The sequence below is a fragment of the Acanthaster planci genome, linkage group LG21, assembly GCF_054643075.1.
Source record: "Acanthaster planci isolate LZ-2023a linkage group LG21, COTS_SCS, whole genome shotgun sequence".
Taxonomy (NCBI): domain Eukaryota; kingdom Metazoa; phylum Echinodermata; class Asteroidea; order Valvatida; family Acanthasteridae; genus Acanthaster; species Acanthaster planci.
The window spans coordinates 4,033,875-4,056,931 of record NC_141797.1 but is presented as its reverse complement, the minus strand read 5'-3'; the positions used below and the strand labels follow the sequence as shown (position 1 = coordinate 4,056,931).

The 23,057-nt window shown below is 40.5% G+C and overlaps 1 protein-coding gene and 1 pseudogene across 2 annotated transcripts in view; one reads left to right on the top strand and one right to left on the bottom strand.

Moving 5' to 3' along the window:
• The window catches only part of synj1 (synaptojanin 1), a 64,487-nt gene that overhangs the window by 24,243 nt on the left and 17,187 nt on the right, over positions 1-23,057 (top strand). For both annotated transcript variants that reach the window (XM_022239265.2, XM_087131050.1), the window contains exons 7-15: positions 809-975; positions 6,457-6,538; positions 7,044-7,196; positions 11,549-11,714; positions 13,720-13,908; positions 15,412-15,514; positions 15,996-16,136; positions 16,940-17,132; positions 19,245-19,403. In XM_022239265.2, coding sequence (XP_022094957.2) covers positions 809-975; positions 6,457-6,538; positions 7,044-7,196; positions 11,549-11,714; positions 13,720-13,908; positions 15,412-15,514; positions 15,996-16,136; positions 16,940-17,132; positions 19,245-19,403 — 1,353 coding nt within the window. The remainder of the gene's footprint in view (positions 1-808; positions 976-6,456; positions 6,539-7,043; positions 7,197-11,548; positions 11,715-13,719; positions 13,909-15,411; positions 15,515-15,995; positions 16,137-16,939; positions 17,133-19,244; positions 19,404-23,057) is intronic.
• On the bottom strand, positions 20,161-21,666 carry LOC147795698 (uncharacterized; annotated as a pseudogene).

Genomic DNA, 23,057 nt, shown 5'->3' with positions numbered 1-23,057 from the left:
CAGGAGGGCATACTCATGTACATGTACTTCTATAGCACTGATGCCATGCCTTAAAGTGAGCCCGCTTTGTAAAACTCAAATTACACCCCAATCCCAAGCCCTACTCATTACATGGCTTTTCTGTGCTTGTCTCAGCTAGTCCTGTGACTTACAGGATACAGGTGCACTACATTACATGCATACATGTATCATGTTCCATGAGCGCTCATGTGTACCTTTAGCTTAGTATTGCAGAATGTTGTGCATGTTAGTAGAATGTTTAGTAGACATTGTACTTCTATAGTAGACAAATTGACACATCTGCAATTGGTCAGGTGGAAACCAAAGACAGAGACAAATACAGACAGTTGAAAAATGTGAAAATCATATGTACATGTATTCATAACTACAGTGTACCTGTGCCAGAAGAAAATGTTCGTGTGTATTGGTGTAGATCATGATTGACTGGTATTACTTCTGAGATTTGACAGTAGAGCGGTGTTTTAATTTGAAGTAAAGAAAGTATTGCAGTATGCAGTTGATAGACTCCAACTACAAATGGGTGATAAATGTGTTTTTGCACACATTTACATGTACATGTATTTGTGGAGAAATAGAATGTAATTTAAGATCATACTTGTACATGTATGTCAGGCTTGATTGATAAAGTTTGCATGTTAGTTTGCATGTGTCATTTTTTGCCAGGTTTTTAGCTATTCATTGAAGCAGTATCAAATGACATTGAAGTACCAAACTGCACAAGTTTGTTTAAACTTACAGAAAGGGTTGTCACACATTTTCACACCTGTGGTGTTTCCTTTTTTCACAGAACCACCACAAGAACTCTCCGCATGCTCAGGATATTCCCCACATTCTCTTTGATTATCACCAAATGTCCCGCCAACGAGACTATCTTCGAATCCTTCAGTCCAAAGTTCAGAAGTACTTGAATGTATTTGACTTCTTCCACTTGGAGAAAGGGGATAGTATTAGAAAGTGAGTCCAAAAGTTTGAACTTGAACAAATTGATTGTTCAAAGTACACTTTTCAAGTGTTACCTACATTTTGTAGGAGCACCACCTCCATTTGAAAAACAGAAAGACAGCAGCTTCTCAAAGTTATAATCAAAGTACTTGTCTCTTACATGTACATGTATCTTTAGGGTTCCAACAGGAGTCACAGTGTTCTGATGAAATGCTTGTACCATACATGTATTTCACTTTAATAAGGGTCAGAATTAACGTTTAATTTGCTAAATGATTAGCAACATTCCAATTTGCTGTTTAACCAGCCAATACACGCAACAAAGACCACCGCATGTCAGCTCCTAACAAGTGAGTTTTTAATGCAGGTATGTACATGTAGCTCAACAACAATGCATATTTGTGGTTGTCCAAGTGTGCGCCAGTGCCCTACTATTCACGACATAGGACTTTAAAAAAACTTAACAGAGATGGAAGGGAGATGGATGCAATTTGTCACTGTGTTATTATGAGGAATATATTTATTTGGCCTGTTAAGAAGTGTCACAGTACTTCTCAAAACAGTTTGTAGTCGGTTTGCCATCTGCCTGAAAAATGAACTAAGATGGCATTTTTGTTCCAAGCTGGCAACCATGCTAGAAAGTATCACTGTAGTCTAAAGTTTCAGAAACGCCTGGTTGCTGAAATGGCACTTGACCTTGAAGGTCAAAAATTAACGTCAAATAAGGTCAGATATATGGGGGTCCCCAACATGGTCTATATTTTGGAATAAGGTGAATTTTCTTTCAAAAATTTGCAAAATAACCAAATTACAGAGGTTTGATTGGAAGAAATTATAATAAAATATAAAGGATTTCATTGGTCATTATGTTAGTGATGACTCCGGGTAAAACATGCTTCATACACATGAAAAATGATTTGAAACCAGTTTGTAAACTTAGGGCCTGTGTATTTACAATTCCAGATTATGTACATGTACACTATTTACAATGAAGTTGAAGTAAGAAGAAAAATCGGCACAATGGGCCCTTAACCACTTCCTGCCTGGGATTCCGGATCCGGACACGTATGCTTAAATATGCGTGGCCGGGGCCTCCGAAATTGGACAACGTGAATTGGCCTTGTAACAAAAGAACGTACCCGGAACAAAAGACCAGGCGGCTTGGCATTACTGACATTTTTCACTCTCAGTAGTGGAGATAATCCAGCCTTGTTTTGAAACAGTACATGTATCCTGCAGTTTGGGGCATTTTGAGGGAGCGGATTACCACCGGGGACAAAAGTGCTCCACCACCACAGCGATGAGCCCCACAGCACTGCTGGATGCTAATCTGACCCATATTGAAAAGAGGTCAGCAGCGCACTGTGGCAGGCTTGTGAACATAAGAAAATTAGATAGCAGTAACACCGCACAATCTGGGCTCTTTTTACAAGGCTGCAGGCCTGGCTGAAATACTCAGGCATCAATAGATTTTTGACTGTCGGGCTAGAGTGGCTACCAGACAGTCCTTTACGTGGGTGTGAGTGTCCAGTAAATGAAGATAGGAATTTTTAAAGAATTTTGAAAACAGAAAAAAATGATAATTATCCCTGCCCAGCATCATCAACATTGATAACTGCCACCGGCAGCAAGTGGATAAATTTGAAATAATTGCCCTATGACTTACTACATGTACATGTCCTTTACTCTTCTACTAGAGGACTTCTTTATTATGGAAAATTGATAACTTCATTATGTTGATCAAACCAATAGGTCCCTGATAAATGTGATTACTCCCTCAATAAGTGAAGATGTGAATTCCCACTCCGTAATGGTGCGTTCGGCCAGTTCAGTGGCATTCTAGCCCGGTTACAGAGTCCGGCATAGTCTCCTCTCAAGGACAGCTTGACTTCAGGTGTCAAGCTACCTGGAACTATTGTACGTACACGCAAAATGAATGTAAAGGGAATTCTGAAATCCCAAAGGTTACGGCCATCCATACAAATAAATTTAATATTGTTATGTGCAAGTTTCATGTTTATTAATTAATGCTGGGAATCACTCAAAAGTTTCCATTGCACAATTGCGTAAGTCACAATGTTTCTTATTCAGTTAAACTGTATTGCGTTTGAAACAACATATTTCAATTGTGCTCGCAATTGTCATACATCTAGAAATCTCATACTAATATGCAAATCATGCTCTTGTATTCTCAGTCTGTATCCAATGATTAAAACAGTATTTTTAATTCGAGCAAACTACATTTCGACAACAATCTCTTAGAAGTCAAAATATTCAACTTAAGGTTATTTTAGGTAACATTATCAACAATGTATTGGCTGAGTGTTGCAAAAATGCTGGGACTGGATTCTGAAGGATCGTACGAGCTCTGTTATAGCTAGATTTGACGATTCGATCGTACAGGACTGATTTTCTCCGGCCAATTGTCATCTGCTGCTTCAGAGACCTCAAAAAAGTTCATACTGGTCGCTTGCAAATTTCTCAGCTCACACACCCGATGTTACCGCCTTGAAGATCAAAATCGTGCTCACATACAGACACTCTTTCCAAGATCAAAATCTACTGTACCCAAACTCATGAATATAAACGAAGTGAATCAGGAAGAAAAACGCCGGATGTAAATACAAACAAAAAGCAAATTTTGTTTAACAATAACCACAGCCAGGTGGAAGTTATTTAAGCCTGTGGCAACTACGGATGCCCCGCTCGATTGCTTCCTCAGCAACCTACATGTATATGCATGGCAATCAGAGATTTTTACGCGGGCTGAAAAATCGTTCGGCGGGAAAAATTTTCTAAAACTTTATTGGTCAAGCCGAATTGGCATTTAACAGGACTGTTCAATTTACCATAGGCGTTCCACTGCAAGAGAATGCACAATAAATCAGATGTAAAATGCAGTGAACAAGTATGACTCTGACAAGCAGACCATTTTCTTTCTTCAAAAAAGATGAAATGTTTTGTGGAAGAGGTTGTATATGAATTTGGAGGCCTGAAAACGTCTACGTTGTATGGTTTTTGCCAATACATGTAGCTGTAAATTATTGTCAAGAAAAGGAAGTGAAGGAACATTTTTTAATTTATCCAGGGCTGTACAACAAAGTGGTAATTGCTCATTGCTAAAAAAAAAGCCTGGCTAGCATCCAGGCAGCATTCCCCAAGGCCCCTGATTTCCATGGTAATACTGTTTCTTGGCAACAGTGGCATAAATCTGGGACTGCACAAGTGTACCAAGCCTACCAATGGCTGCTTTGCTTGCAAAGAATCAACTCATTAATTGGCCAAGGATTTATGATCAATATATCTGCCCAGCAAGTCTTTCTAGAAATAGTGACATCTTCAAAGATATGTGACCCAAATACTTCAAAATATACTTTGTGTCCAACAGAACAAAAGAGTTGTAAATCACTCCTGGGAGATTTCTTGTTCTGCAGAGCTAAGGTGGATTTATTCTAGAATTTTTTGTCATTGGGATTTGCTGTACTAATTGAAAATAGTCATATTTTCCCACATATTTTTTGGTGTATTGGGCGCTAGAGAACAGCTGAATGTTTTTGTTTGATGTTTAGACAAATTAAACCTAGACTGGCTAGCTTTAGGAATTTTTTTACCGTTGGTTCATTTTATGCAGCAACTTTCTTTACAGGTGAGGACTGTGCTGCAAATTTGGCATTTTACCTCATCGCTGTCTATTTTCTGAAATGTACTCCAAACAAAGCTCTTAGACAAGCGCAGCATTTAGGACAAATTTCACGAGGATGGACTCTGAGTAAACACTGTGAGGTGACTGCCAAAGTTTGTGGGAAAATGGCAATACAGTATCGGTAGCATGATCCATGATGGCGACTCTGAAATTTGATATATCACTTAAAGATAACTGGAGTGGCTTGAACATTATCCTGGAAACATCTTTACCTAGACAGTGGAAACATCAAAGATAATCAGTGAGGAAAAGTTTCTCAGTTTCTCAAGATACTGTCGGTACCCAATCCTTGATCTTACATCTGAAGAACTTTTTTTTTCTACTCGCTCAAAAACTACATGTAAATAGGGCTGTTTACACTTTTGCCTTTCCTTAAAAATGAATAAAGTGGGAATTAATGGAAGTTGATATAATGCATGTACCAGCAGAATACACCAGAAAAAAAACACGAAGTAACTTCTAACCTTTTTATCCACATTACAAAATATGGAGGGCCTGACATTTCGATCCTAGCAGAATCTGTCTTGAAGGCTCTTTTTTGATTTGTATTTTAGGTCATTGAAGTCGACAAGCAGTTTGCAGCAGTTTTGTCTTACGTATCTTTTTTATTTGGGTCAGATTGGGCTGCACAAAAGCAACATTTACAGCACTGCAACGGGGATGTATCTCACTTGGTGCCTTAAAGGGTTGTGATTGGACAGTTACCATGTGAGCGGCAAACCTTTGCTGAAGTTTTGCAGGCGGCGATACCAAGCTATAACTGTGGCATGCACAAAGCGTCCTCCTTCTAGTGTGGTCACCACATTGTTACCACAAAGAATCAGCGATTCTTTCACAGAGTTTTGAGTTTGCAGACTTTGAGTTATCAAGAGTTCCTTTGATTTGACTGGGTGCTGGAGTCTTCGACACTTTCACACCTTCACAGCATCGTTTGAAAATAAAAATTAACCCAGATTGCATCAGTTAAACTTTGTGAAACCTCCAACAATTGGTTCCATTTAGGAAAATCCCTAGTGGATGTATTTTTTTGTTTAAATGTTTAAAGGCCCTACCCATAGACAGTAATCCTGTTTGGGCTGCATAATTGCAAGATGGAATATGAGACACTGTTCCTTTTTCCTGCTGTGAATTCAAACTTTGCATTCTTTAACCACTACCAGCCGGGAACTCCGGGATCGGAGCCGTATGGTTTATATGTGTGGCCGGGGTCTCCGAACTCGGACAAAGGAAACAGGGCCCTGTAACAAAAGACCGTACTCCGAACAAAAGACCAGGCTGCTGGGCATGACCGGAATTTTTCGCTCTCAAAAGTGGTGATAATCCAGCATTATTTTGAAACCGTATACCAGGGTTTGGGGTATTTAGAGCAAGCGGATTACCACCGGGGACAAAAGCTCTCCACCACCGCAGCGATGAGCCACACAGCACCGCTGCATGCTAATCTGGCCCCTATTGAAAAGAGGTCAGCAGTGCACTGAGCCAGGTTCGTGAACAAAAGACAGCTGTGTGACACCGCACAATCTGGGCTCTGTTTACAAGGCTGCAGGCCTGGCTGAAATATTCGGGTGTCAATGAAGGTCACCTGTCAACTTAGAGTAGTGCCTGAAGATTACTCCGTTCGGCTATAAACGACTGTTAAATGGAATGATGAATTGTTGAAGGATTTTGAAAACAGAAAAAATGATAGTCATGCCGGCCCAGCATCCTCAACGTTGAAAAATGCCCCGGTCCGAAGTGGTTAAAATCAGTGATAAGGAGTATGTCCATTTTCTTTTCTGTTTCTTCCTTAGTGTGCAGACTGGTACCATAAGAACAAACTGTCTAGACTGTTTGGATAGGACCAATGCTGTCCAAGCTTTTTTTGGACTACTGGTGAGATTTCTTCCCCAAATTTGTAGATATTCGTAGTGATACTTAATTAACCCTGAGAGTCAGGCACATGAATATGACTATCCTGTACATGTACATTTTTTTGTAATATTGTAATACATTTTTATCTTTCTGAAATTTCAGTAGTTTTCGTGCAGATGTCTTGCAGTCTTGAAGACACCAATTATATGAAATCAGATACACATTTTCCCCTGAAATGGTCATTTTTAAGACATGTTGGTAAGACCTGTAATTTCCCCATAAACCTGCTTTGTAAAAGTTGACCTTAACAACAAAGCCCTTTGGGAGATTGAAGTAAAATGTCACATTAATGTCTGTATACTCATGCTGAGTTTCAAACAGGATGGTCATAAGAAAACTCGGGGGGGGGGGAGAAAAATGTACCTCCTAGCTGGCTTTCATGTGGCTGTGAGGGGTCCCAAAAACCTGGTCCTGCAGAGCAGGGAAGCATCTGCAGTAAGTGTCTTTCGGTCTGGTTTTCCGGCAGATGATTCCAAGACAGTTGGAAGCCTTTGGCCTGGTCAATAAACCTCAGATGCTGTCACGTTTTGAGGAGGTTTATAGGAACATCTGGGGTCTGAATGGAGATCATGTGAGTCGCATCTATGCAGGCACAGGAGCTTTGGAAGGTAGAACAAGGGTAAGGCCAGAATCCCATCACAGAAAATTCTTCTCGTCATTCTGAGCAAAAATGTCATGCTGCTGGTTACTTTGATAGCCACATTCTGTCATTCTGAACTTACATATATGGTCACTGTGTTATACATTGCTAGAAAAGAAATTCTGAACTTATCCTGTAAATACAGGAATCTGAGTTGACATTTGCATCTGCATATATGGAAACTAATTGCCAACATATGAAAAACTTTAACAGCGCCTACCGTAAAGACGTCTATTCGTCAGTATGGTTCACCAGGCTACACACCGGGACAGCCCCCACGCCTCCCAGACCAGCTACAACGACCACCACACGGCATGAACTACAGCCATCAGACAAACTCTAGAGCGGTTAACTCAGATGTGACTTCAACGTTACAATGCCTCGGGCCGATGCCCCATTGTCCCCGGGGGCGGCCCATTCAGAGGCACCGCTGAACTATGTGGCCTCTTTACCAACCGCATTTTAGGCTACAGAACCCATTGGCCTGCTACATCACCATGGTTCTTGAATGTCATTCATCGTCGCGGTTTCTGGCTACTGGCTAGAGCTATCCTACCAGGGTGCTTCCATCACAGCTCCCTGGTGGCTCAGCCCACTTCCACCTGTCATGACCTGCATTCCAGACATGCTGCTGATGTCCCAGGTTTTTAGATTCTTCCTTCGGGTTCTATGGCCGGATCACACGCACATAAAATGCGTACACACAAATTGTCGTTTGTGGGGTTCATACTCAACAATCTCGCTCTACACCTAAGCAAGATTTGATGACGGCGGTCCACTCCCGCGGAGCTGCTGTCCACTATAGTAAGCTGCTTCGAGTCAACTTCCACTCCCTTGGCGACTGTTCCTGACCTGAATCCCCCGCGTGAGGATCTCCATCTGGTCCTCACCCGGATTTGTAGCCGACTCTGCTTCCGAATTCCAGTTGCATTTCTGGCTTCACTTCCGGCTCCATCTCACTTCCGGCTCCATCTCTCCATTCAATACATGAACGCCCATGCATTTTATTTTATGAATTGAATTTGCACTTCATAAATTCATTCAATAATAATTCTTCAAATTACCTGGGTTCTACTTTCGATTCAAATCTAGCTCCCACTGTGAGCATACATGTGCTACACCTGGGGCGTCTCCTGTTCCGTATTAGGTACAACTGCACTGTGAAAAGGTTGATCAACTTGTGGTCGCTATTTTACCTAGTGTTGGTGTAAATATCAACTTCCCAACCTTGTCCAAATTTTTCCCAATCGTTGGTCAACCTTTGAGCAAAAGTGATGGAAATTAACTAACAATGTGGTAAACAACAAACAAAGGTTGGGCAAACAATGAATGCCCAACACTGTTTGACCAACTTTTTTTTACAGTGTGGAGACGTTTCTTATTCAGGCCTATTCCTCTGCTTTGATCTGCCCACCCTTTGGGGCATACATGTACAGGCGTGCAGGTGTTACATGTACTGTATATTATACTGGGCCGCCTTACATCGTTTGCTTGTATGGCCCCAATACATGTATAGTGAATGCAAGTGTGCGTCACGTATGCTTAACCCTGACTGCAGCTCGAACAATAGCTCATAGGCCTACTGCTACACTACGCATCAGACTGCCGGCTGGCCCCCAAGACTCCTGTGCCGGGGGCCAGCTAGACAGGAAATAGAGAAATCTGCTATACGGGCATCTCTCTACCATTCTCTGGAGCTATCCTGGTGAATAAAATGCGATATGATCTGCCTACTGTGTGTGTTTATTCTCCCCACTGGATTTTGTTTTGTTTATTAATGCCTGCGATAGACATCACTGCCCTACCTGCAGACCCAGTGCCCCATCGAGCCCTCCGATGTCTGAAACTTTCTCATTGGGGGCACTCAGGCATGGTAACAGTGAACCACGATCTCCGGAGAGGCTCCCCTCTGCCGTTATCTCTGACTGGTGATCACGCCATTCAATTCAGTATCCACGCCTCGGGCGTCTGAGTTCATCAAACTTCACATTGTCATGAATTGTACATGCTCCTTTCATCTAATAATTCTGAGCTCTCCGTATATTTTCTGTTCGGCCTGACCACGCCGACATACTATCCAGACATGAGTTCCTTTACAGTGGGAGTGTCCAAAGTGTTTATACTGTGAATGTTACAAGGTCTGGCAAAAATGTGCCAAGTGTCAGGGCTCAACACTGACTTGCTATGGTTGCTTTTCTGCCTGCACCCCATGTAATTGAAATGAAGAGGTGTACTAAGTGTGTCTGCCCATGCCCTTTACTCTAGCGAATGAATAGGAATATTATAATCCTTGGATGCTGAATAAAATAGGATATCTGCATTCTTAAATCATGGAGTGATCTACCTTCTTTTGACGCTCCTCACCTGCAGTTTTCCATTTTTGCAATGCATGCAGAATGACCTTAAATGCCCATGCATGTAATGATATGGCTGTAGTCGTCTTAACATCAAGGATACAAATGGCCACTTTGAACATACAGTACATACATGTAGTATGATGTAGCAAGGCTCATTATTTATTTCTTATCAAATACTTTTGCCTCTTTTTGCGTGTTGACTGGCCTTTTGTCTCAAGTCCGAATGTGACCGTGACGACGGACGCGTCACTATTCAGATGCTGATGAGGAGCCTCTCTTCCTCCACTCCATGCCTCTGGGGTCTAGCACGTTGCCTCTCGAGGCAAACATATCAACGTGTTAGAACTCCAAGCATATTCAACGCTCTTTGTCACCTCCAATAGTACTTAGTAGGTTGGTTCGCTCGAGTCCAGAGCAACACATCAATGACAGTGGCGTACATCAGTTGTCTGACAAGAGATGGTGTCCTGTCCAGACTCTCAAGTGGTATCTTGCCAGGGCGAAGCATCACTGAGAATCTAATTCCCAGCTCTTCGTCACCATGATGAAACCCTTTCACCCAGCGTCAAAGGACACTGTTGGCCAATAGACGGTCTTGGCCATTATCTTCGTTAACTGAGACTGGCCAGCACAACATAAGATGACCCGATCTCATGTCAAAGCCTACAATGTTCAGGCTACCTCTGTGTCCTGGTCGTACTTCAGAGGAGTTCGTCTAGCTGAGAAAATCTCCCTCCACCTTCACCGAGTGCTACCTGAAAGATATTCTGCAGAGCGAAACAGCCCATGGCAGTGTGACCCTGCACTTGGCAGTCCGGACAATGTCCAGTGCTGTTCCAGGCCTGGCGGTAGATACTTCATTTTAGGAGTTTCTCCTGGTGAGTGCTCGTTCTTGTGACACCCACCTTATGTTCCTGTTAGTAACTAAACACCTGTCGCCGACGCAACTCCAGGGTTCGTTGCCACTCTGCATATGTAGGCTGGGCAGGATGAACGTAGGAGACTCCTTCCCCACGTGGAGTGGGTCGGGTGTCTTAGTGATACTTAACCGGTACCCCTGCCCAGCCACTCCGTCCATCCTTCCCCACTTTGGCTCCGATGGTTTTCACCGCTCTGAAAAGGACGAATATGGCAGTGGGACTGCAGTGCATTTTGGAGGGTCAAGGGACTATATGCATCATCAAGTCTTTGGAGCGAATTGTAATAGGCACTTGGGAAATTTACATATGTAGGCAGGACAGAGGTAAGTATCCCTTGGAGACCCAACCCACTCCAAGGGGGGAGGATTTACCAAGCTGAATCAAAAATAAGATTTGATCTCCACATTACACTTTCAATTTTGGCTCATCAGACCTGACACCATCAGAAAAAAACACATTCCATAGTAATGTGCCCGTTTTACACTGAAGCCTGTGGCATTATGTGCCACCAACCCCATTATTGCACGGAAGTTACTGCAGTGCTAATGGGAATGCAGCTTTTGTCAATGAATTTCCAAACAGACACAGGGAGATTAGATTGTTTTATTACTTTATACATTATACTTTATAGATTGGTCCATTATAGCCAGTATAATACGGTACATGTATCCTATGAGCCTGTATGAAGGCATGGATTAATGTACATACAGTACATTTACAGTTGTATGTAAATGTAGTGAGTCTGTGATACAGTGTGCATACATAGTCTGAGGGCCAAGTGCTACAACTTGCCACGATTTTAAATTGTGTTCCAAAAGCTGCAGGATAATAATATGTAAGTTTCATCATTCTTTATTTTTCAAAAAGTGACATCAAATAGACCAGTCAGTGAAGTTCTACCCACAGAGCACATGGGTAAAAAAACTGAGTATGTGTGTAAGCCTTACTTAAATTGTTGACATTTTAAAAACTAAGTTCATGCTTTTAAAGTACCGGTAGTTTTCTTGCAGATGTAATATTCACAGGATGTCTAATGTTTCTCTTTTTGGTACAGGCTGGCAAATTGAGAGATGGTGCTCGCTCAGTTACTCGGACCATCCAGAATAATTTTTTCGATGGCAGCAAACAGGAAGCCATTGACATTCTATTGCTAGGCAACTCACTGGTAGGCGAATTGGCAGATAAAGCTGGCTCCCTTCTACCCAAGAGTCATCTTCATGGTAAGCCTCCACTTATATGTGTGACTCTCCTGACTTTCTGCAGATATTGGAATTACTGTCCTTACATGTACACGTATTTGTCTGTAACTCTTTAGACTGTGTGAACACTCTGAGTCTGTAAACTGGCACATGAAAAAGTTGGAGATGTACCGGTAGAGGCTCTTACCTTATCAAATTTCTTACTTTGTAGAAAGTATTGTGCAAAGTTTTTTCTTTATACTGTTTATGCAGATGGATGTTTTTCAAAATGCATTTGTCTTTTCACACAATTTTTGCATCAGTTTCCACTTGTGAATTCCCAGCAATTTACACATGTATTTGAACATGTGAAACAGAAATGCACAGTACAGTTGAAATTGCTGCAAAAACTATGTGGCGGTATGGAAAAATAAAGGGTGCACAAGTGTGTACACTCATCAGTGGGCATTGAAATGACTGCCAAAATTATATGTAGCTTTGAGACTGAAAGAGTACAGTTTGCAATCCAAGGTACCGGTACCCTCTACATGTGTACCCAATCACTACACATGTACATGTGCTTGCACATGTATGTGCTGTTCCATTTACTGGTGTTCCTCTGTTATTCCGATAATATGAATAATCTGCAAGCATGCTTTGTTCACATGATTGACATACCGGTAATTTGTACACTACATGTAGTGTGTACACGTATATATGCACTTGCACACATGCATCGTAATAGGTATCACACATGTATATTTGTACATTATATTCTATACCAAAAAGTCACACATGTAACCAACAGTTAAGGCCATTAATTGATAGTGTGTGAAGTTAATGGGCATAATATTCTGTCTACAGTAAGGTTTGACAAAACTACATGTAGGTTTTGAGACAGAGTTTGTTGAACACTAAATCAGTGCTTGATCAGTACTACAGACTTATTACGTTTTAATTACATGTGTGACATCCAAAGTTAATTTTTTTTTGGGGGGGGGTTATTTACAGACTAATTCTGACATATGAAATGTTTCATTTGGTTTCATTTATTGTAAGTTGAACATACTCATCACAACGGGTAGATGATTATAATAAAAGTGCACGCTAAAAAGCAATGATATTACATTTGGGGGTAAAATAATACTTTTACTTTAAAAATCAAGTCTGGTTAATTTATGGGACTTAGGGATGCCTATCTGTCAATTGAAAAAAACATGGTTTCATTTACTACATTCATCACTTTTTTTCAATAAAAATTACAAACAGTTAATACGACCAACCTCATTTTTTCATAAAAGTTTCAAATTCCAAAGAATAGCCCAGAAGTACAGCTGTGATTGAATTTAAACATGACATGCACACGGACAAGAATGTATTCTAGATGAAAATAGATGTGATGTCATGATGACATCGTTGCCTGTCTGTTACCCTTGCTCTCTCTCTCATCCTTTTGCTCATTCTTTACTTGCTGGTTTGAAAATTTGTTTTAACAACAGGGTTAAATGACAGAAATTCCAATGCGAAATGTGATTTCACTTGAAAAATATTTTCACACAGGTGGAAAATAATGTGAAAAGTGTTCCTCTTATTTGACAAATTTTCTGCACTTTGGAAATGAAAACTAATTTCCTGGGAAAGGAACAAAGGACGTGAAGATATTAGTATTCCCAGGTTAACTTGAATTGCAGCTACGGTAATACTGAGAGCAGATGCACTCAGAAGATTGCCAATACTGAGAACTGAAGGGCATGCTGTAGACTTGGCAAATGCTTTGCTGAAGTTCTTCCAGCTGTCTGCAGAAAGAAACACAAGTAGACAATGGGGGGGGGAATGGCAGACATCTCAATCATTCTGCAGTCTCTTAACTCTCTTGATGAACTTCACTTGCCAAAAATGCCAAACGTTAAAGCACACACACTACTGATGTTTGGATCTTACACTGTTGGATTTTTGGATAAACTAAGCTACAAGTTGGCATACATTTACCGGGACATTGAACTATTTCTTAGTAATTTATGACTTGCCTTAATGTTTCCCTCTGAAGCTTCACCCAGCATTCTCCGCACCATCTGTGAGCGAGAAGAGGACATTACTGATGCTATGCCACTCAGGATAGGAGTAGGAACATGGAATGTGAATGGTGGACGACACTTCAGGAGTATTGCTTACAAAGACCAATCAATGACAGATTGGTTACTGGATAACCCTAAGGTCATACAGTACACAAGACAAGGTGTGGTATTATACAGTACATGTACATGTATACCCTTATTATTCCAAAATTCCTCCAGACTTGGTGCTGCATAGTCCAGCTTCAATTAATTCACTTCAGTTTGATGTGAAAGTGCAATTTGTTTATTGCTAAAAGACCAACTTCAACAATGCTAATTTTTCTCATATTGAATCCTAGTCAGAAGAGCCAAGTCTAATAAAAATGGTGCATCCCAATATCTCCTTTTGCAGTACACATTTTGGTGTTAATAAAACACAGTTTTTGTACCCATTTTTCCTGCGAGTCCAGTCCGGTGTTGTAAAAATGGACATGTCAGCATGACTCGTTAACATCTATTGAATATTGATTTCTGTGATGTATTGCCATGCAAATACCACAGTGCATGGTATATAGGCATGCATAGCAAGCGTAGCCGTGGACGACAGCCCAAACTTGAAGAATGCTCTCATTCATTGAAAACTTAAAGAATTTGAATCCTGGTTCTTTTGCAGAATTCTAGTACATGTACATCAACCAATGACGCACGGTTTCGGCAATGTTGTAAATCATGGAGAAAGGAGTACAAACTCTCAACAGCAAAGCAATTATGCAGCACAGTAGACCCAGCACATAGATTAATCCCTAGTACACGGTGCACACACATGTAGCTCCCTATTCCCTGTACATGTACATTCGTAGCATAACCCGTCATGCCACGGATACCAGTTTCAGTGTTTTCTCCGGTATTACCTCTTACAAATTTCATTTCTCAATATTGCTGCCGACGATCAGATTGTGGAAATTTTTCATAACACTCAAAGACACTGTTCTTAAGTTTCAGCAAAATTACAAAAAATACAGACGCAATACAGACATGATTTGGTAATGAATGAATGGATGATTTATTACACACTAAACGCAATAATAGTTTATTTGCAAAACTTTTCAAACCGTTGGGAGTTGGTCTTTAACCCTAACAGTGACACCCAGGCCTGTGATTTTACATACATGGAATCTTGTTGCGTTAAACATTTCTGCCAAGAGTAGTACCAAGTTTATGGAAAGGTCAGAAACTGAAAGTCAAGTTGCTTCAAGAATCGAAATTAATTGAAAAAAAAAATTGAAATAAAATGGTTACCTTTAGACATATTGTCAAATTTCATAGTAGACAGAGTTTTAAGAATGATTATACACATGTAATCTGTTCAGCGAAACTCGTTTATTGCCAGATGAGATGTTGAGGTGAAGTTGGGTCAAGCAGTTGAACTTTTACATTGTTTCCAGTGAGTGTATGTTTCAGGAGCTTTTATGTGATTTCCACATTGATATTACCTGTGGTTTAAATTTCAAGGCCCTTTGAGAATTGAAATGAGTCAAAAATGGTCCTTTTCTTAAAGCAAATTGAATACTTGAACAGTGGATTAATGCTTTTCAGCCAGGTAACTGACATGTTTTAGCTTTTAATGTACTGCATCTTTTTATGATTTCTGTATGATCTTTTTCCTTTGATATTATTTGGTTAAGGTTGTTCTGAAGAAGGAGATGACTTCAGCAAACCTGTGGACATGTATGCCATTGGATTTGAAGAAATGGTTGACCTCAATGCAGGAAACATTATCAATACCAGGTAAGCATCAAATTCTCCTATAAGGTCACCCAGCTACATGTACACTGACTTGAATTTTAAATAATTCTTTGGATAAAAGCTACTGTGAGGACAAATTTAAAGATGAGAACATTTTAAATCTAGTTGGACTTTTTCCTCATTTTTTGTTGGTTCAACACTGTGAGACAAATTCTTTTATCATAGGGAAAACTGATGCTATTAAATTCAAAGTTGTACTGTAGCAGCTACTATGTATTAACTACTCTCAAAAAGAATTTTAAAAACCTGGTGACAGACACCCAAAATTATTTCTGTTGAACACTCTTTCACGTGTGGGTTCCTCTTATGGAAAGACCCAACAACTATGCAATGATACAGTTAAGTACAATGTATGGGCCCTAAAGCAATCTGCACTGTTGCTGTGTTGCACTCACATGTCGTGTCTTCCTCAGTTCTCTTGATGAATTCCCTCAGCAGTATATTTATTGTTTATGTGTGTCAGTACAAGCAATCAAAAGCAGTGGAGTATGGAATTACAGAAAACCTTATCCAGGAACCACAAGTACATCCTCCTCACTTGTGAACAACTTGTTGGCGTATGCCTATACATCTTCATACGACCTCACCATGCGTCTCATATCAGGTAAGATGCTGTTCAAGAAGACTGTATTGGTATTGATGTTGGTGTATTGGTGTTCTTTCCTAATCTACATCTTGCAAAAATATTTAGCATGACCTCTTACCAGTTTGAAACAGAAGGAAAAGAAACATTATGCAAGAGTCTTACATTACTTGAAATCTCTTAAAATCAAAGCAAAGAAAACCGGATTGTTTATTTTACCTTTAATGCGCTCCGTACAGTGACTGGGACGTAATGAAACAGTCTCTTTTAACCACTTGCCTCTGAGGTTCCCGGTACCAGGTACCCTGGCTTTGCACGCATTTTTGCCATCATTTTTAAGCTGATATTAGCAGAGCTAATCTGTTTGTGGCATTCAGTGCCCACAGATATCAGCTGGGACAAAAGTACTCCAGCACTCCAGCGACCAGCGATACAGTACTGCTGCACATTAATCTGGCCTCATATGAAAAGATACCACTGACATTCATCAATGCACTTGGCCAATTTTGGGAACAAAAGAAATTACGCAACACCGTACAATCTGGGCTCTCTTTGCTGGGCAGCTGGCCTGGCTGCAATACTTGGCCGTCAAATGAGATTGGAGATTGCCTGTCAGATTAGAGTAGCCACCAGGTAGTCATTTGCAAATGTGAACGTCCAATAAATAAAGTTATGACTTTTTGAAGAATTTAGGAAAATCTTGAAAATGGCCCAGGAACTTGTCCCGCATATGCAAATTCCACCTGGCAGGAAGTGGTTAAGCATCATGATGTAAATTATGAGCTCAGCAAAGTCTGACCAAGACACTTTTTAATCCTTGGCAGGGATGTTGGCGTAGAGACAGTCAAAACAGGCATGAAGGGTGCAGCAGGCAACAAGGGCGCAGTAGCCATTCGATTCTTGTTCCACTCCACTTCCCTCTGCTTTGTCTGTGGCCACTTTGCAGCTGGCCAGTCCCAAGTCAAAGATCGCAATGATGACTATGCTGAGATCACCAGGAAAATCATGTTCCCCATGGTGAGTGTCCGTTTGGACTTCTCTGAACAAGAGAGAGATGCCTTGTTACCGATGTCTCATTGGTCTACCCATTGTTTGCATGTGTTGGTTTGCTTTCACCTTGGGTACATGCATGTAACTCATTTTCATGTAATACATGTTGACTCATAATAATGGTACCTGGGCACCCAGTTCACAGAGGCAAGCACTAACCTAAACTCTTTTCTCTCTCCAGCCTGTGTAAAGTACATGTACTTGTGTGAGCCTTTCACAACTTGGGCAGGACACTTTTGAACTTTGCAGTGAATCCTCACTGCATCAGGGATGTAAGATGTCCAGAAATTTCTGGATTTACAGAAATGGCGTGAAAAGTTACCATTTTCCGGAAATGACAAAACGTTCATTTTCCACTTTGATAATGTACATTTAGACATACATGATCCATGCCAGCACGTGCAGGCAGCCTGCATTTCGATCTTCACAAACATGGCAGATCAGCCTGTGCTACTCACCCACACACGCTCACTGTTCATCATTGTAGGAACGAGGTTGGTGCAACCTTTGACCTCTTTCTGGTTTGATGGCTTTCGTTGTAATCCCATCACTGGTGATGGATAAATGTGATGCCAACTGGAACTGTTGATTAATCACTTGTCAAGCATGTCAATGGCGATGTATTTTCCATGCATGTGTTGTGTGAATGATCATGTGCGAAGTTTTCAGAGTCAAGTGACCCGCACGTTTGGATAGAAATTTTTGCTCAACATGGAAGTTGACCGGAGAGGGGATATCAAAGAAATTGACAAGGGAATGAAGAATAAATTCAATGGCTCGAGGAAAAGGACCAGGATGGATATTTTGTGTTGGACTACGTGCGAAAGCTTAATAACAGTATCTGTTAACCCCTTCGCGCCGGGAATTCTTTTTACCGTGACTGCTGGGCTGTGGTATGCCCTGAATGGAGGGCTTTGTCCATCAGCAGGCCCCATTGAACCAGCAGCTGCATGGTGAATAGACTGTATGTGTGGTATCCACTAGTCCTCATGCAAAGCCGCGGCTGTCAACGGTTCCCGGTGCGAAGGGGTTAAAACCCTAAAAACTGAAGGGCGTCTGGACCCTTGCTGTTAGTCTCTTGGTCATGCAAGCCCTCCCTTGCAGTCTCACACAATTTATTGGCTTTCAGTGATTTTCAGGAAATGACTTCGTTGGTCACTTACATGTACATCCCCGCTGCATACATGTATATTATCCTGCAAGGAGTCATCCAAACACAAGAAGAATTTGAAATTTGACTCCTGATGGCATGCTTTCGGAACCCTTCAATTGGAAAAATAATATGCAAACATTTTAGAGAATTTGCTATCTTTTTTTTACTTCTTTGAAAATCACCTTCATAATAGCCCTTTGCAAAATATTTGCTAGCATATTGGTTATAGAAACTGAAAACTTGCCCGACTTAAAAGAGAAATAGTATGCTAAAACTTGACTTCTTCCTTCCAAAAATCTAAAATGCATGATGACCAGTGCAACTTAGTGTACTTGATATATGCATATGAAAAGTTACAAAATCGTTCTATGGTAGTCTTCAGGGAAACACTGAAATTAAAACAGTAGGCCAAAATGAAGTCAGAAATTCTCAGCATTTACAAAAGAATTCTAAAGTCTCATCTAACGTTTACTGCCATGAAATGTATCGGGCATGCCTGTCTGAATTTAGATCAAATGTCAGTAAATCTTCACCAAGTTTGACGATTGTCATTCCCACATACATGTAAGTGCATAAAGTGAGAACAAAGGTATGTGACCAACGGGATTTGGGAATCATAATGCCAAAACTTGACGGTCATTGATGAAATTCTCTTTTTTACCCAACTCTGGTTGACTTCGCTACAATATTACTTGAAGAACATAAAGATAAAATTCCCAGATGAGTGTTCTTTGAGTGGTTCTATTTAGAAATCATTCATTCAAAAAATTAGAATGTGATAGGGTATTCTGTAAAATACCTGTAGGCTGGGTGCAGGAGGGTAACCTTTCACTTTCAAGCTCTATTCATCCATAACTAAAAATGTTATCTCACAGAATAGTGGACAGAATAAAAAAAATATTGTTTACCCCATGGTTTCTTTTCAGGGTCGGACCTTAGAAACTCATGACTATGTCTTCTGGTGTGGGGATTTCAACTATCGCATTGACATGGACAAAGACCAGCTGAAGGAGTTTATTGCCCAAGAGAAATATGAGGCTCTGAAGGCATATGATCAGTTGCTACAACAAAAGAAAGAAGGAAATGTAAGCAGGTTGTTATGAGATAAACACTTCCACAGTCCCATACTCCACCCACTGCTCCCACTCTGTGCACATACACAGCCTTACGTATACTCATGGCTGATCTTTTTTTTCTCAGGTATAGTACTTTTGTTGCTATAAGTACAGTACTTTCCAGAACAAGGATTTTGGTTGGAGTACCTTTCAGAAATTGTAAAAGTTGCAGCTGTCACATGATTAAGTCCATTGAGATACAGAATCAGTGGACAAGGCACAGTGGTTTCAAACCATAGTTGACCCAGACATCAGTAAATAGCGAGAAAATGAAGGAGCAAAAGTCCTTTTCAAGCACGTTTGAACATCATCTCTGGGTATGGAAAACTAGATTGAAAAGAAACTAGGACTAGTTTCTTTTCAACTAGGTTGAAAATGGTAAAAAAGGAACAAAATCTGAAAGAGGGTGCTACTTATGCCTAGCGCCCTCTTTTGACGAAATTGGCATTAATGCTTGTCCTGCTTTACTGGCACGGTATTAGCACACTCTTTGGTGAACTTTATTGTTAGTTTTGGGTTAAATAAAGATTAAATTAAGGTAACAATGATTTGGGAATGCAATTTTGAAGGATGACTATTTTATTATTATTTTGTGCATGTCAGTTTTTGTACCCAAATTCAAAAGCCATTAAAATGAACACTGAAATAAATTGTTCAGTTCACAGTTTTCTAGTTCATCTTCATGAAGTGAATGGAATAGGCCCTACCTGCAGAAATTGTTTGTGACTTAACGAAGTAAGTAGTTAAACAGCTCGTCTTCAGAGGTCAGTCTGCCAAAATCTGCTTTCTTCTTTGGACAAGAGCACACATGGTGGCAAAACGTACAGAGCACTGAGTCTGATTGTAACCAAAGACAGTTAAATACGTCACTTAGATTGTCTTCTTGTGAAGTTTTCCTGGAGAGCTGCTCCCTGTATTTTCGAATGTTTTTGTTGCTATTTTCGAGAGCCTCCTCTGACAGCGTTCCAAGGCCATGGCTTTTGTTTGCTGAGATCAACTCAGCACTATGGGCAAGAAGCTGGTGAATGGAGCATGTGAATCTGAAGTTTGGGAAGTGCTCAAGAAACATCATGCTTGTGTCTTTGCAAAGTGTGTATAATTTGTCAGAATTGACAAATACTGTAGATGATACCAGACGGAGAATAATCGAAACATTTGCAATGATCTGATATAGTTCTGATGTGTCGTCAGCTCTTTCCGGTACACATTCCATGAGGATTTAACGTTTTTCACTCTCCTGAAGCAAGGGCCTTGAAATCGGGCCAGTTGTAGATGTTCCACCTGTGCCGACTGGATGCAGTTCATCAACCCATATGCCTGTTTTCTCGTTTAAGTAGGACTGCACCTTTTCTTTAACTTTCTTGATCTTTCCCTCGTTCGTGAAGTTTTCTTTTCAGCTTCTTATTCCAGCAGCCAAGTGGTACACAATCTTCAAAATCCACTCCATGGCGCGTAGAGTTGCATGCAGTTTTGGGAAGACTTTGATGTCACACCTGGTGATTGGTGTTTGTGTGAGTCCTAATCGCTTCTCATTATCTCCGGGTCTGGTCTTGACTTGCCCTTCATCTTGCAGATCTTGAAAGAGATTCCTCATCAGAGACTCATTATTTACTTCTCCGATTTGAAAACCTTCCTCAGTGTGCTGCAGATAATGGCTTTCTTCTCTGGCTGCAGGACAAAGGACATAATATGCCCCTCCTCTCCCTGTCAGCAGTTTGATCATCTTGCTGTCAGCCATAGTTAGATTAAACTCAAACATGAAGTGGTATGATTTGTCAGAGGCAGTGATTTCAATACCATTAGTAGACAAATCCTATTTTTCTGCTCCTATGGGAGGAATAACTTATTCAAGGAATTGTCGAATCTTCTTTGCGCTTGATGAGGAATAAAGGCACAGCAGCGTTGGGACTATTTGGACATTTCTCTTTCCATACTGCCAGCCCTGTTTGAAAAATCAAAATTTCATGAAATGATCTTCACATTTCAATGGTTACTAATCAGAAAATAGTCTTACGAAAATAAATGTATACAAACTTAAAATAAATGGAATGATTTAATATATATATTCTGATCAAGGGTTTATTAAAATAACCTGATGCATGTGATGACGTCCCTGCAGAAGTACATGTACCATCTTCTTTGATTATTTCAAGTGGTGTCCACATATACAGTATCATATTGTACGTTTGAGCCTGGCGTGGCTGGTGATAGATAGTATGACGCCCAGATCCATCTAGTCCATCTTTGCAAATAACCTTATAGTATCCCAATGGGTGTCAGGTTGAGCTTCAATCAGTGTGGTCTTATGGTTACTACAAGATTGCTTAAGAGAGGTCGTAACACCTTCCTAATCTCCTGAACTGTAGTGGCTCAGTTCAGGTATTATAGAGAATTTTTTGTGGATTTTGTGGGGTTGCCTGATTTAAATCACCTTGAGAAAACGTGTCCAAACCCTACACAGAAAGTCTGAAAAGGAAAACAAAAAGAAAAACTTGATGAATGTGGTTGTGAATAACCACAGAGCTGCTTCGAATGCAGAGCTTTTTGAAAATGCCATTTGTAACATTTAGTGAGCTGTTTAATTCGTGGAATGAATTGAAAACAATCTGTTCAAATTGTACAGTCTGTGTTGTCATAACGCACAGTATGTCAGGTGACCTCATGTTAAATATCGTGTACAATACATGTACATTGTACTTCTCTCTCTAGCTACCAGCAAAATTTCAATTCAATTAGGACTGTACTTCAGGAGAGTGCTTTGAAGGGGTACCTGTAATGTCACATGACTTGTCAGGTGGTGACATCATCCTCTCAATGTACATGTAACAATTCCTTTCCTAGCTATCTACAGAGTGGCAACACAATTGTTTGGGTGTAGTTCACAAGATAAATATAGTTCTTTGAAATGTGCACCTTTAATGTCAAGAGACTTTAACCTGAAGGTCTTATCATCCCATGATATCAATTTTCGTCCATAACTCTTCCCTTTCTATGTGCCAAGTTTCAACCCAATCAGGCATGTACATGTACTGCAGGAGATATACATGTAGGGCATCAAAAGATACTCTTTTGAAATCATGAAACTTGTTACTTGATGACGTCATCGTCACATCAGGCCAAATTTTGTCTTTAAAAAGCCTGGAAAATATTTTTTAAAAGATACATCGTAAAGAATATCAAATAAGGAAAACTGGAAAAAATCAGGTGGTGACATCACCAAATTTTTCAAATGTATCCCAACTCTGTTTGCGACCATACCATAGTGCTATTGCTCTAGGATCCGACAAGTTTTTAGTCTCATCAGACGTGATGCTCTTGAGGTATTGGTCTGTAAAGAATTCAACTCTACAGGAATGTCACTTCATCATAACATCAGTGTTCCGAGACAATTTTAAAAGAAAAGATTTGTTCAGATCAGGGCATTGCTCTCAACAGATCTGGATGTGCAAGTAAATTGCAGGCTAATCAGGAGGATGGAGGGGTTGCTCTCCTTCAGCTGAGTCATTTCAATCGAATCATTGGTTTACAAATAGGCCCATGCAAGTTGATGCTCAATTTGCAGCATGGCGCAAGGCATTGTGCACGGAAAAGTATCAGAGGGCTACATCTAAGAGCATACTTCAT